Raw genomic sequence first — 12895 nt, 5'->3', positions numbered from 1 at the left:
TGGACACACAAATAGGACTGGAAGTACGGTAAACCTCAAATGAGTTTAAGAAGACTGTAGGTTAGGAGTTAAACTAAAAGTAGATAAAGATAAAGCAATGGGGCCAAACAGGATACATCCAAGGGTATTAAGGGAACGTAGAGCTTTTCAATGCTTCTTTAGAATCAGGAGTAGTTCCGGAGGTGGGCAGATGTGGATCCTAATCACAACAGTAGAAGGAAGAGGGAGAGAACTACAAGACCATGAGTCTGACCTCTATGGTGAGTAAATTAATAAAATTGCTCCTGAAATACAGGATAGTGCAGTTTCTGGAATCCAACATCCAAGGCAGCACATTTTACAGGGCTTGTCAAACAAATCCGATCAATTTCTCTGACTAGGTGACCTGTGGGATTAGGGAGAACAACAGATGTAGTGTACTTGGATTTCATTAAGGCCTTTGACACTGGTGACTTATAAATAAGCCGAGTGCCCTTGATATGGGTCCTAAAGTGACTGACTGGGTTACAAACTGGTGGAGTGTGAAGAGACAAAGGAAGTAAATGAGTTCACTCCGAGTGGGGGCATAACTAGCTGTGGATCACATGGATCGATCCTTAGACTGGTTCGTTTCAACATTGTCCTAAAGTTATATTGTAGAAGGACTAGCAGGACAGGTTTGTCTTTCTGTGAATTATATCAACAGAACTAGCATCCAAGAAAATGTGGAAATCATGAGGAGATGGTCTAGTGAAGCTCAAGGAATAGACAGAAACTGGAAGCTAAGATTTAATTCTAATGCATTTGGGCTGTAAAAACTCCAGAAAGCAGTTCAGTATGGGCAGACTGGATAGGTCATGTGGGCTTTCTACCATCATATTTCAATGTTTAATGAAGCTGCAAACAACATAAGAGAAATTTTAAAATGGACAAAAAATAAGAACTGGATAAACAATTTTTACAAAACCTTTTGGTACCATCATACTGTGTAAAAGGTTAAAATAAATAGAACAAGTCAGTGGTTCTAGATTGCTGCTGTGGCCACTTAAGTAATAGCCCCAGAGGTATGCGGCCTTTAGAACTGAAGGACTACAGCCAAGCAGGAGATGAGCCACTTTCAGTTGAAGTCACAAGAAAAAAAAAAAAATAAATAAATCTTGCAGCAGCAAGAGACTAGAACCAGTGTTCTAAAACAGGATCTTTTCAAACCACGTGACTCCCAAAACTAATCTCCACAATTTCCCAATTTGTATTAAACTGGTGGAACAAACAGTTCCATTGTTAAAGCGTCTCCCTCCCTTTCTCCTCAGAGGCATAACAGATTTAAGCCGAATTCCCAATAAAAACTGATGCGTTCCGTCTGCAAACCAGCCTTGCATATGTAGAACACCAGGGAAAGATCCAATTCACCCCTCCCCTTCTAAATCAAAAACAAATACCTTGTGTGAGCCAGTGTATGGCTTTATTTTTATTCTGAGGTAAAATTTAAATCACTTAAAAAAAAAAAAATTGTGAAGCAAGATAGAAACAAACTTTCAGAAGCTCATAAATCTCTTCCAGAGCATCGACTGCGTTCATATATTAAAAATGCAAGCAGGTCACACTTTGGTTTTTTCCAGTGGTTTACAGGTCTAGTACTTAACCCAAGCAGGTTTTTACAAGCATATAGGGCCAAATGTACTAACTGAAGGATTATTTCCAATTTGTCTCACAGGAAAAATAAAAAGCTTAGTACATCTGGCCCACAATGTATTACTTATTACATGCCTATCTTGTGCGGTGCAACCGCACCTTGAGTACTGTGTAAAGTTCTGGTCACTGCATCTAAAAAAAAAAAAAAAAAAAAAAACAACTCAGCAAAATTAGAAAAGGTACAGACATGCCATGAAAATGATAAAGGGGATGGAAGGATTCCCCTATGAGGAAATATTAAAGGGGTTCGGATTCTTTAGCTTGGAGAAGAGACAGCTGAGGGAAGATATGACAGAAGTCTATAAGAATAAAGAGTGGAGTGGGTAAATGTGAATCAGTTTACACTTTCAAAAAGTACAAAGACTAGGGGGCATTCAATTAAATTACTAGGTGATAAATTTAAGACACTTTTAAGAAAATAATTTTTTAAATCAATGCATAATTAAGCTCTGGAATTCAGTGCCAGAGGATGAGATGAAAGAAGTTAGTATAGAGAGGTTTAAAAAAAAGGTTTAGACAAGTTCTTGGAAGAAAAGTCCATAAGCCATTATTAAGATGGACTTGGAGAAATCCACTGCTTGACTCTGGGATAAGCACATGGAATCTATTGATCTTTTGGGATCCTGCCAGGTACTTGTGACCCGGATTGGCCACTGCTGGAAACAGGATACTGGGCTTGATGGACCTTTGGTCTGAGCCAGTATGGCAAATCTTGTGTTCTTAGCTGCCTCTTGCAGAGTGATACTTCCTCTCATCAGAGCTTACAGGGATGGACCAAAAGCTTTATCCATTGATCTGATTTTAATCACTACATGGAACAAAATGTCATGTGATATCTAATTATGACATGGGCTCTTGGCTCCTGATGGACTGACAGTTTACTGAAATATTGGTTTGGGGTCTCTCTTCACTCCTCCATTCACGTTTAGTAGGTCAGGTCACTGGCAAAAAAAAAAAAAAGTGTGTGGTTTTTTTTTGTTAAAGGATCTGTTCAGTTATATTTTAAAAATAACTTTCCTGGCCATGTATACCCCATCTACAGGGAGGTTACATAATGGAAATCTATGAATCACACAGACAGACCATCTCACAAGCCAATTTGGGATTTCTGAGGAATGAAGTACCTTAATGTGGTGGATATACAACCAGGGAAATGGTTTCAAATGACTGCTAGAATGAATCAAAACAAGACTAACATACCATTTTCATTCGGTCTTCCATTTCATTTCCAAGATGAAATGTGAGGCTGCAATTTTTGAAAGCCCCATCTTTTCAGCCCTAATTACTAATAAGGCAATGAACTGGTACATTACGAGTTCCACTGTCCTGTTCATCATCAGGTATTAGCACCACCTTAAGACATCAAACACAGGTAATGTATAAGAAGCAAACCTTTTTCCAGAGAAACGAATGCTCTAGAACAAGGAGGACACAGGAGGTGGCTCCAAGAGGGTAGACTCAGCCTCAGGAGACACATCATGGAAAGGGTGGATGCATGGAACAGATTCCCAGGAGAGGGGGTGGAGACAGAAATGGCAAGAGAATTCAAGAAAGCCTGGAATAAGCGCAGGGGATCCCTAGCTGCAAATAAGTGACGGGAAAGCCAGAGATCAACTGGGACCTATGGCTATGCACTAGGAATAGGAATAAAAAAAAAAAAATGGGCAGACTAGGTGGGCTATACGGACCTCATCCACAGTCATATTCTATCTTGCCATATAACCACGGCATGTCTAACATGACCAGCTAGCTCCATGTCAAAAGGGACGAGACCAAGCCCGTGCTGGTTTCACTTCTAATGCTCTATCAATCTGCACATCCAGTTTCTCAAGACAGGCTGGACTTCTAGCCCAAAACGCAGCAGGGTGAAACCAGAATTGCACCAACCTGTCCCTTCTGTCACGCAGCTATCTGATGATCTGCACAGAGAGATGGCAAGCCTACTCAAAGACAGGAGAACAACTTTCAGACCCCACTCAGCCCCCTTAGTTTCAACACCTATGTCCAAGAGAGGAGGAATCTGAAAGACAGACAAAGGGTGCAAGCAGATCACAAAACCGAAAGGCTGTAGGTAAACAAAACAGTTTGAGATTTCAAAAGGAAGCAGAACCGCCAATGGGACCATGGCAGGGTAAAGAAATAAAGGGAAAGTCAACCAGGCTACAAGAGATCAAGTTCTCCTACAAATTCAGCTAGGCAAACTGCTCCTTTAACTCAGTGGTGGAGTCCTTGGGTAGCAGTCCAATGTTGCAAGTTTAAATCTCTAGCTCCAAGGCCAAAGGCATAACAAGGAGTGCTTTAGTGAAGGCGGAGACCTCAGAAACACCAGGGCTGGGAGGAAGAGAGCCGAGCTGCAGGCAAGCAAAATGCCAGCACTGCTGTACTATTGCTAAAGCTGGGTACATAATTCCCAATGAGCAGTAGATGATCCATGTAGTATTCTCCTGGCGCCTTTAAATGTTATAAATTTTACACAGGCATTTTCCTAATCACATGTTCTTTGTTGCACTTTAATGCTCCTCACTACACATAAAATACTACTTTTTTGTTTAGTCACTGCCCTCCCCGTCTATGTCCCCCGTCTAAGGCTGCCAACTGGCTCCAGATTCTCAGTACAGGCTGATCTAGTCCCAGTTTTACCCCACTGCATGCAGGGACTCGAAGTTTTGATTTCCATATTTCAGTCCCTACAAAAAAGTAACACTACAAACCCCTGCATGCAAGGGGCAAAACTAGGGCTGAATGAGCCTGTCCTGAAAATCTGGAGCTAGCCAACAACCCTGTCCCTGTCCCCAGAGAATGCCAGCACGGCTCCCGCACAACTGCATGCGGCCCACAAAGGTTCAAGAATATGTGCAGCCCACGTCTGCAGTGCTACCAAGTCCTGGATTTCTGACAACCCAATCTTCTGAATGTTAGATGCAGTGACCACAAATACAGTACCACAATGTAGTGCGGATAAAGGTTCAAACGCCAGGACTGGTCTCAGTCTCTTCCTCCGTGAACTGGGTCATTCATCAGCTCTGTTTCATAGTATTCTAGCAAGAAAACCAACAAAAGAAGTACTGCGTGTACTGGACAATTAGCAGGTGCCTGACTAAACTGCTCTCCTTCTGTATCAAAAAATTCTTCTCTAAATCTTGTTTTGCCACACCTGTGAAAAACTGTTCACAATAAAACAGTGAAAGCACCAAAACATTAGGATGTAGAAAAATGATATATATTGCATTTTAAAAAAATAAAAAAAATACACAGGAGTATTGTATGAGCTGCTCTGTTTGTCATCACCCATTCCATTTTTTTTTTTTTTTTTTATAATGTTTTAGAAACACTTCAGCCAGTCTCAAATCTTTCTCCCCTCCCAAGTACAGTGCTTATGTGTAGCACTACTTATTCTGGCAAGGAAAGCTAACTAAGCTAAGGTCAGTATTCTTTAGGGCGAGTTACACTTTTTTCTTGCTGCAGACCCCTCCCTCAGCCTAGCGTAGCTGGGAAAAGCTCACTCTCAGACAGCGCTCCAATAGCTCAGGTGTGGAGAGAAGAGGACGTTGGTAAGGTAAGTGGCATTCAGAATGATTAGTTTTTGTACTTTTTTAAAAATAATAATCAAGAAACTCAGGCCACAGCCCCAGATGGGGCATTTCAACATAACTGAGAGACGTTTCCCTGAGAGAACTGCCAACAGCCTCCATTTCTTCAGGACAGGCTTATCCAGGCCTTGTTTCCCCCTCCCCCAAAGATCTGCAGTTTCTGATATTAATTTATTTCCATAAAAAAAAGGTGGTGGACTCCAAATCCCTGGGGGTAAAAACAGGCCTGGATCAGCCCGTCCTGAAATAAATGGAGTCAGCTGGCAGCCCCAGCTTCTGCCCAGCTTCCTACTGCCCTCAGGAACCAGACACTGTGCACATACCTTACCCCAAGCATAGCCACATAATCTGCAGTCCATGTCATGACTTGGCCTGGTTTTAACTTAATTTAGAAAATAAAAACTTGACAATTTGTTGCTATAATTCCAGGCTAGAAACAATACTCCACGGTATGTTAAACAGGACTTGTCAGCAGTTTTGGAAACATTAATACAATTGACCCAACTTTCTAAAATGTTTTTCCCCCACTCTGTATTCCGGATGAATTAAAATAAGATCCTCCACCTCCAGACTTACTGAAGTCGGACAGAGAGCCACGGGTTTCAATCATCCTCCAACAAAGAGCTTCCCTGTCAAATACCATAAACCTGGGACTCCTCCACAGCAGAGGACTGAGCCTCCACCATCACCACCTCTCAGCCAAAGCCTGGATGGACTTCAGGAGAGAACATCAAGAAAATAAAGATGGCACAGGCTATTCATTTTCATAGCACAAAAGATAAAAAAAGCAAACCACCATGCAGAAACATAAGAGTAAAATATAAAAAAAAAGGCTTTGATCTTAAGCTAGCTTGCCCAGGTGGAAGAGAAGGTGCATTTTAGTGGCTGGAGAGCAATTTAGGGTAGAGATCCCCAAACCTATGCTGGAGACCCCAGCCAGCCAGTCGGGTTTTCAGGATTTCCACGGTGAATGCAGGAGATACGTTTGCATGCCCTGCGCCTCCATAGCATGCACATTTTATTTCATGCACATTCACCGTGGATGTCTTGAAAACCCGACTGGTTAGTGCTTCCCCAGGCAGGTTTGGGAACCTCTGATTTTGGGCTTTTGAACGGAGAAAATATCCACAATCCAAATCCAGCTCAACTGCTGCCTTCTCAGTGTGCCCCTTCCATGAGTGGCTTTACCTCCCTGTACCCTTAGGTGGCACTGGGTAATACCGCCAGCACTGACCCCTTTTTCCCTTCCCACTGCTCGGCCATTATACGTTTCTGATGTGTGACATTATGTTATAAACGCACAAACTCAAAGTTGGGCTTTAAAAGAAGGAAGAAAAATGCATACCTTCACCAACTGTGTTCAATAAGTAAGCAACCAGTCCCAAATAATCAGTCCCCATAATAAAAAGGACTTCCATTCAACTTCAAGTGACAAGCCACTCATGTTTTAGGAAGATTACTGCTTTTAGGAAACCTGCTTGCTTTCCTTTGTTAAAGCATTAGAAGTGTTCAGAGCCAGTCAGCGGTTGGTTACTTTGGGACAACTAAGCATTAGAGCACAACAGGGGACGTGCATGAGGTGCTCTGCTTACAGCTGGCAGGCACCACACTGGAGTGAGGTTTGTGAACATGGGTGTTAGGAGCACACACACAGACCCCTGCCCGCCCCAGAAATGCCATAATTTTATGAGGTTGCCCTTACCATTGCAGGGCGACAAACGAGCGTCTGCAAAAGGAGGAATAATTGAAAAAAAACGGCCATCAATAAAAGCGCTCTTCAGGTCGGGCAGCAGCATTAGCTACAGTACAATCCAGATTCGTAAGAATACAGTTTCTTGGATCTGTGGCTTCCTTGTTTAGTCTTATTCTCCTAATATATTTGACTTCTTTCGTTTCTCAGGAAAGAAAAAAAAAAAAAAAAAAAAAAGACACCCCCCCTCCAGTTCATTCTTCAGCTGTTTCTTCCTATTGTGTATCAGGTGATGATGACTCCCTGGGCTTTTACAGAGTCAGCACGGCAGCAGTCTAACAGGAGGAGACAGCAGAAACAACTCATTTCTCATCAGAAATTAAATACAAAAGAACAAAAAGGGAAATGTTAGTGATTCTGTTTAAATGGCCAAACAGATTTTTATATTTGGCTGTTATTGTTGCTCTGAGACGTGACCAGTCAAAAGAAACCATTTACAAGTGCTACATTGTAGTAAGAGTTATGGAATAACAGAAGTAACCCGCAGAGAGTGACGAGCCTGATTATTATACAACTGAATATTAAATACTGAACAACTATTGTTTTTTCTACTTGACATACCAAGACAACTCAGTCACAACCAGTAAGACAAAATTTGATTGATCAAAATGGTTCTGCTGCATTTTGCTTCACTAACATTAATAAAAATAACCATCACTTCATTCATTCGTTTTCACTGTATATCCAAACTCGGTTAAGGTTGTATATTAAAGCTCCGGCATGGGCTTTGCTTGTTTACACCCACCAAACAGAATTCTACCTTGTAAGGCACACCAAGATACAGAGTACTCTGGGTCCGAGCTGGGACCATCAGCTGATCACCATTGACACGAGGTTAAACCAGTCGAGGTCTGACTTCTGGACTTCAGGGAGAATGGGATGCAGAAAAGGGCAAAGGTGAGGAGAGGGGACAGGGTAAGAGGAAAAAAAACAAACAAAACATACAGCACATGACCAGGCCCTCCTCCTCCCCTATCCCCAGAAAAAAAAAAAAAAAAAGTCAAAACCTTCTCTCTGTCAAACAGTGCCAGAAAATATTCACTCACACAATCATCACAGGCTGCCTTAAACCAACTAATCTCAGTTTGTATATCCTTGCTGGAACAGCGCTGTCAAAACATCCGAAGAACTGTGCCAGCCAGAAGACTCTAGAAACCCTCCATAGTGTCACAAGGTAGGGGAAAAAAGATGCCTGAAACCACACAGGAACTCTCTCACAATAAACAGAAGCATTTAACACCATAACATCACCCCTGTGACTACTGTCTGTGAGGAGCCGTGGCAGGCACAACTTGGAGATCTTGTGGTTGGGATTAAAGGACAGATCAGAGTGATTGAGTAGCTTCCTCCAGAGGCAGAGGAGGAATGGACCACCTGGAAGGCCCTAAATCACCTTCTTACCCAAGTCGGGCAGATCAGCAGCTGACACGGCAAAATGAGAAAACTGTCACCATAAATCGCACTTCTGACAGAGGCAAACTATGCAACGCCTTTTGGTCTTCCCCACTGCAGGATCATGCTGAAATGTGCTCATTACTGGAAAGAAATGACTTTGCTGGATGAACACAAGTCACACAATATGCTATTTACACTGAAAATAAAATGTATCTTGGGGGGGGGGGGGGGGGTTTCCTTCATCTCTTCCACCTCCTGCCTTCTAACACCTAGCCTATCTTTCATGTCACTTTTCTCCACATTTTTCTCTTCTCTTTTCCCTCACCTCTTACTCATTTTTTTAAATTTTCCATTCTCATTTTTCTTACCTCATTGCTCCTTCCAGTCCTCCATCTCGGCCTTCTCTGCCCATCTTCTCCTTTTGCCGCTTACCTTCTTCAGAGTTCTCCATTTCTTCCTCTCTACTTCATGCCACTCCTCCCAGCCAGCCATCTTCGTCTCTGTGCCTCATCCCTCCAAAGTTATCCCCATTTCCGGAGTCCTCTCATTAGTCCCCACCCTGTCTCCCTTCAGCTTCAATATTCTCATTTCCCATGCCTCTCCAGCCTACATGTGCCCTTCTAATTTCCTTCCCTCCAGCTGCTGGTAGTCAGAGTTAAGATTTTGGCACCCACATGCAAAGTGCCATGGCAGCGCCCCTTTGAAGCCGGCAGGCACATGGCCCTACAGCAAGCAGAAGCAAGATCTTTTCACCTGGATGTCTGGCACCTTAGGCAGCTGCCTATGCCTAAATCCAGGCCTGATGGGGTATGTGCCACATGGACACAGCAAGGGAGAACCCTTGCTGTCATCATGGCTGTAGCACCTCCACCTCCTCCTCCTCCACCAGCAGTGCACATTCCCCTACTAACCTGGAAATGCACACTGGGGGGGGGGGGGGGCAGAGAGCTGCAGCCTGTGGCACCACTACAACTACCACTGCTCCAGAGTGGAGGAGGGGCAGAGGCATGCAGCTGGAAATTTCAAACAACCCCCATTCGAGTACCAGATCAGGAAAAAAAAACGAGATCCTGCACATGAGACAGAAGAGCAGCAGGGAGCCAGGAATCTCCCTGAAGATCCAAGAGACTTGCACTACCTGGTTACTGGAGCGCTATGTTCACTTAACCATGACACTCAAAAGTATGACACAATTACAACAGCAGATTGCAAACGATTTTAACTTATCATACAGTATTAAAGCTGTGGCTCTCTGGTAGATTTGAAAGCTTACAGCACAACAGCAGGTAAAGTGGTAGTGCTGACTCTCTGGATGCTGTAAAGATATGTGCGCAGTCACTTTTGCCATTTGCTGGATGGACGCCCATACTTCGGCTATTGGCTAATTGGATATTTGACAGCACCTTGTATTGAACACATCTTTTAGATTAGAAAGTTTGTAACAATTTATTAGCAGTTTTGACATTTATGTCTGGATGCCATTTTATTTTGGCCTGATTTTCGGTCTAGTTCCAAATGAAAATGTGGACAGCACAGCACGGTGTGAGTGCACTGAAAGCGGGTGACAGGTGGCCGTGCCGTCTGCCTGTGCAGGTCATAGGTCAGGGAAATGCCGTAAGGCAGGGAAATTCATTCAGATGGTGTAGGTCAGAAAAAAAAAAACACAACTGTGACCAAGAGCAGGCATGCAGTTCTTACTGCAGCCTTAGCCGTTTTATGCAGAATCAGGCGAAATTACTTCCCTAAAATCAAGGGGGGAAAAAACGTATTTTCCTTTCACAGATGTTCACTGCTCCTGGACAGACTGGGTTAATACTAAATAACACTTTTCTAAAGAAAAGCAAAATTGATGATTATCTGGAGCATGAGGCAATGGGTAGGGAAACTGAATCATATGTTATCAGGAATACATGTGTTAAATTGCACAGCTGGCGTGGGTGGCAAGGACGTTATTTTCACTTCTTCCGCGCCGGCACTACAGTCCAACTACTGCTTACTTTATCACCGGTTAAGAAGTGGTTTCATTTCAAGAAGTTAAAAAAAAATAATAATAATAAAAGGGACGGGGGGGTTACGAACATATGTGGGGAAACCCCACTACTTCATTCCAAAAAGTGGGAATTGATTAAAGTAACTCTGGAGCCGTTTCTCCTATCTTTCTTTCCATTTGCGTGAAATTCCATATAAAAGTGAAAGTCCGAAAGGGTGGAATCAGGTATAAACCCTATAATTATCCAGGAATCTACTGAAAACTTGTTCAACGCCAACGCCCCCTGGCATTAGATTTTGCTTTAAAAAAAAAAAAAAAAGCCCTCAGCAGAACAGTAGAAACGCTACACCACACCCTCTGCATCTCACTCATGTTCCCCAGAATGGGATATATGTTTATTTATTTTTTACAAATTCTAAGTTTTTGCTTCAAACAGCTAGGTCATCAAGAACAGTGCGAAACTGGATCCCAAGAAGGGGGGGGGGGGTCCAAAAAAAACAAACAAACCCCAGAGAATGTCCCACGTGAAGAAGCCCCACACATGCCTCCAGAGCGAAGCGGACAATATGCGGCTATCTAAAGCTGTTAGCGGCCCAAAATCCTTTCTCCATCTCGGGGCAGGGGCTCCAGATCGGCCTTTTTTATTATTATTACAAATGAGATGCAGAGGGCTCCAGATTCTTTCTCCGCAGGTATTCCACTGAAGGCTGGGCAGCGACCGCAATGCACCCAGCCCACAGCAGCCGCTTTAATACCGCCACATGGACATTACACTACAGGAGGAATGAATCGTTTCGGCTGGGGCGCGCTAAACTACCACCTCCATGCAAAAAGATCAATTCCGACCCCCACTCCGACGACAGACAATAGATCCGATCTCACAGGGCACATTTCCTCGCAATGGTCGGCTCGTTCGGGAGACATCGTCCTCAAATCTCTACCACTCCATTAAAAAAAAAAAAATCCTCCTTCCCCCCCTTACAAAGAAAACGGTGGTTCGATCTCCCATAGCATGATAACTTCAATAATTTTTCACGATTCTTCAGACAAATCACATCCCTTTTTAAGCCCCGTGCCGAGAAAGGACCCGATACAGCGCCGCATTTTGCAGAGAGATTGGATGCACTTACCAGGACGATAGCAAATCTTTCTTCCAGTTCACCTGGCTCGGGCATTGGCAGCTTCAGGGGCATGTTATGAGCCCTAAAATCAGTGTGGTTAGAATCCATGCTCCCCGCGTTCCCCATGATGATCACTCTTCGCAGAGGCGACGTCCCACCTCTATCCTCTGTGTGAACAAGGTACTTATGGAGCGCTGCTGCTTTAAGGAGTGAACTCCTTTATCGGCTGTGTGTTCCCCTTTAAAGGCTGTAGCTGCAGGCTTTGTTTTTCTTTGTGTGCTGCCGACTCCTCTGACACGGCCCTTTTAAGAGGCATGGCCCCTTTAAGAGCGTCCTCCTCGCTCAGCCATGACCTCATGCTGCTGGGCCGTTGTTATGACGACCTGCTGCCACGTGACTCGTGCGACCATGTTGTTTTGCCCCTGAAGCTGCATGAAGTTATAAGCCAGACGATTGGAAGCGCCGCAGCTTGGTCTGCGAATGGCAGGACGTGGTACAACTAGCGTGGCTTCAAAGGGCATTGAGGGTCTTTTCTAATGATATACGCAGCACGTGGGGAAACTCTGTGGTGAGCTCACGGCAGGTGTCCCGATGCGATCCTCAGCCGTGGGCTTCCATGGAAAGCGCGTCTTCCCGAAGTGCTGGGCCCTCGGGCTACAAAACGGTGTTCAGCACTTTGTCTTTTGGCATATTTAAAAGTTTCCCGTTTGACAGAGCTTCGCACTATTTGGTGTGAGAAGAAAAAAATGCCGTGTGGAAAAGACGACTTTTTTTTTTGTCAATTTTTGTCTTCGGGAGGGCTAGTTACGCCACCCAGCTGTTAAGGTTTTCAGGAAAACTAGCTCTAAGTGATGAAAAAAAAAAAACCATTGTCTCACATTTTTGCTTTAGTGGCTAATTGGGAAAATAGGGATTTTATTTTCTGTTTAAAAAATGCTAATTCCTTTAATTAATTTAAAAAATGCTATTCCTTTATTTTCTGCTGCTTTTGGTGTTTATTAATTTCTTAAGGAAATGTAGTGACCCCCCAAAAAGGTGTGAAAAGCATGAGGAGGGATCTAGAGTCTGGCAGCTAAGATTTAACGCTTAAAACAAAAAAAAGGCAGAATCATGCATTTGGACTGCAGAAGCCCAGGGGAGCACTGCAGTGGGTGAAATTCTATGCATGAAGCAAGAACTGGATCTAGGGATGAGCATATCTGATGATCAAGGTGACAAACAGGTGAATAAGGCAATGGCAAAAGATGCTTAGGTGCATAGGTAGAGGAATGGTCGGCAGAGTAACGGAGATGATAGTGGCCCTGTATAAGTCCCTGCTGAGATCGCCTTAGGAATACTGTGTGCAGTTGTGGAGACCACACCTTCAAATTAATATAAT

General features: G+C 43.6%; 1 protein-coding gene across 4 annotated transcripts in view; it reads right to left on the bottom strand.

Annotated features, from left to right (window-relative positions):
* Positions 1 to 11643, bottom strand: part of FMNL2 (formin like 2) — a 425422-nt gene extending 413779 nt beyond the window's left edge. For all 4 annotated transcript variants that reach the window (XM_029605500.1, XM_029605502.1, XM_029605499.1 and 1 more), the window contains exon 1: positions 11527 to 11643. In XM_029605500.1, the coding sequence (XP_029461360.1) occupies positions 11527 to 11643 (117 nt within the window). The remainder of the gene's footprint in view (positions 1 to 11526) is intronic.
* Between the last annotated feature and the right edge of the window lie 1252 nt (positions 11644 to 12895).

The sequence above is a fragment of the Rhinatrema bivittatum genome, chromosome 6, assembly GCF_901001135.1.
Source record: "Rhinatrema bivittatum chromosome 6, aRhiBiv1.1, whole genome shotgun sequence".
Classification (NCBI taxonomy): Eukaryota; Metazoa; Chordata; class Amphibia; order Gymnophiona; family Rhinatrematidae; genus Rhinatrema; species Rhinatrema bivittatum.
This window is presented reverse-complemented; position numbering and strand designations above follow the sequence as displayed.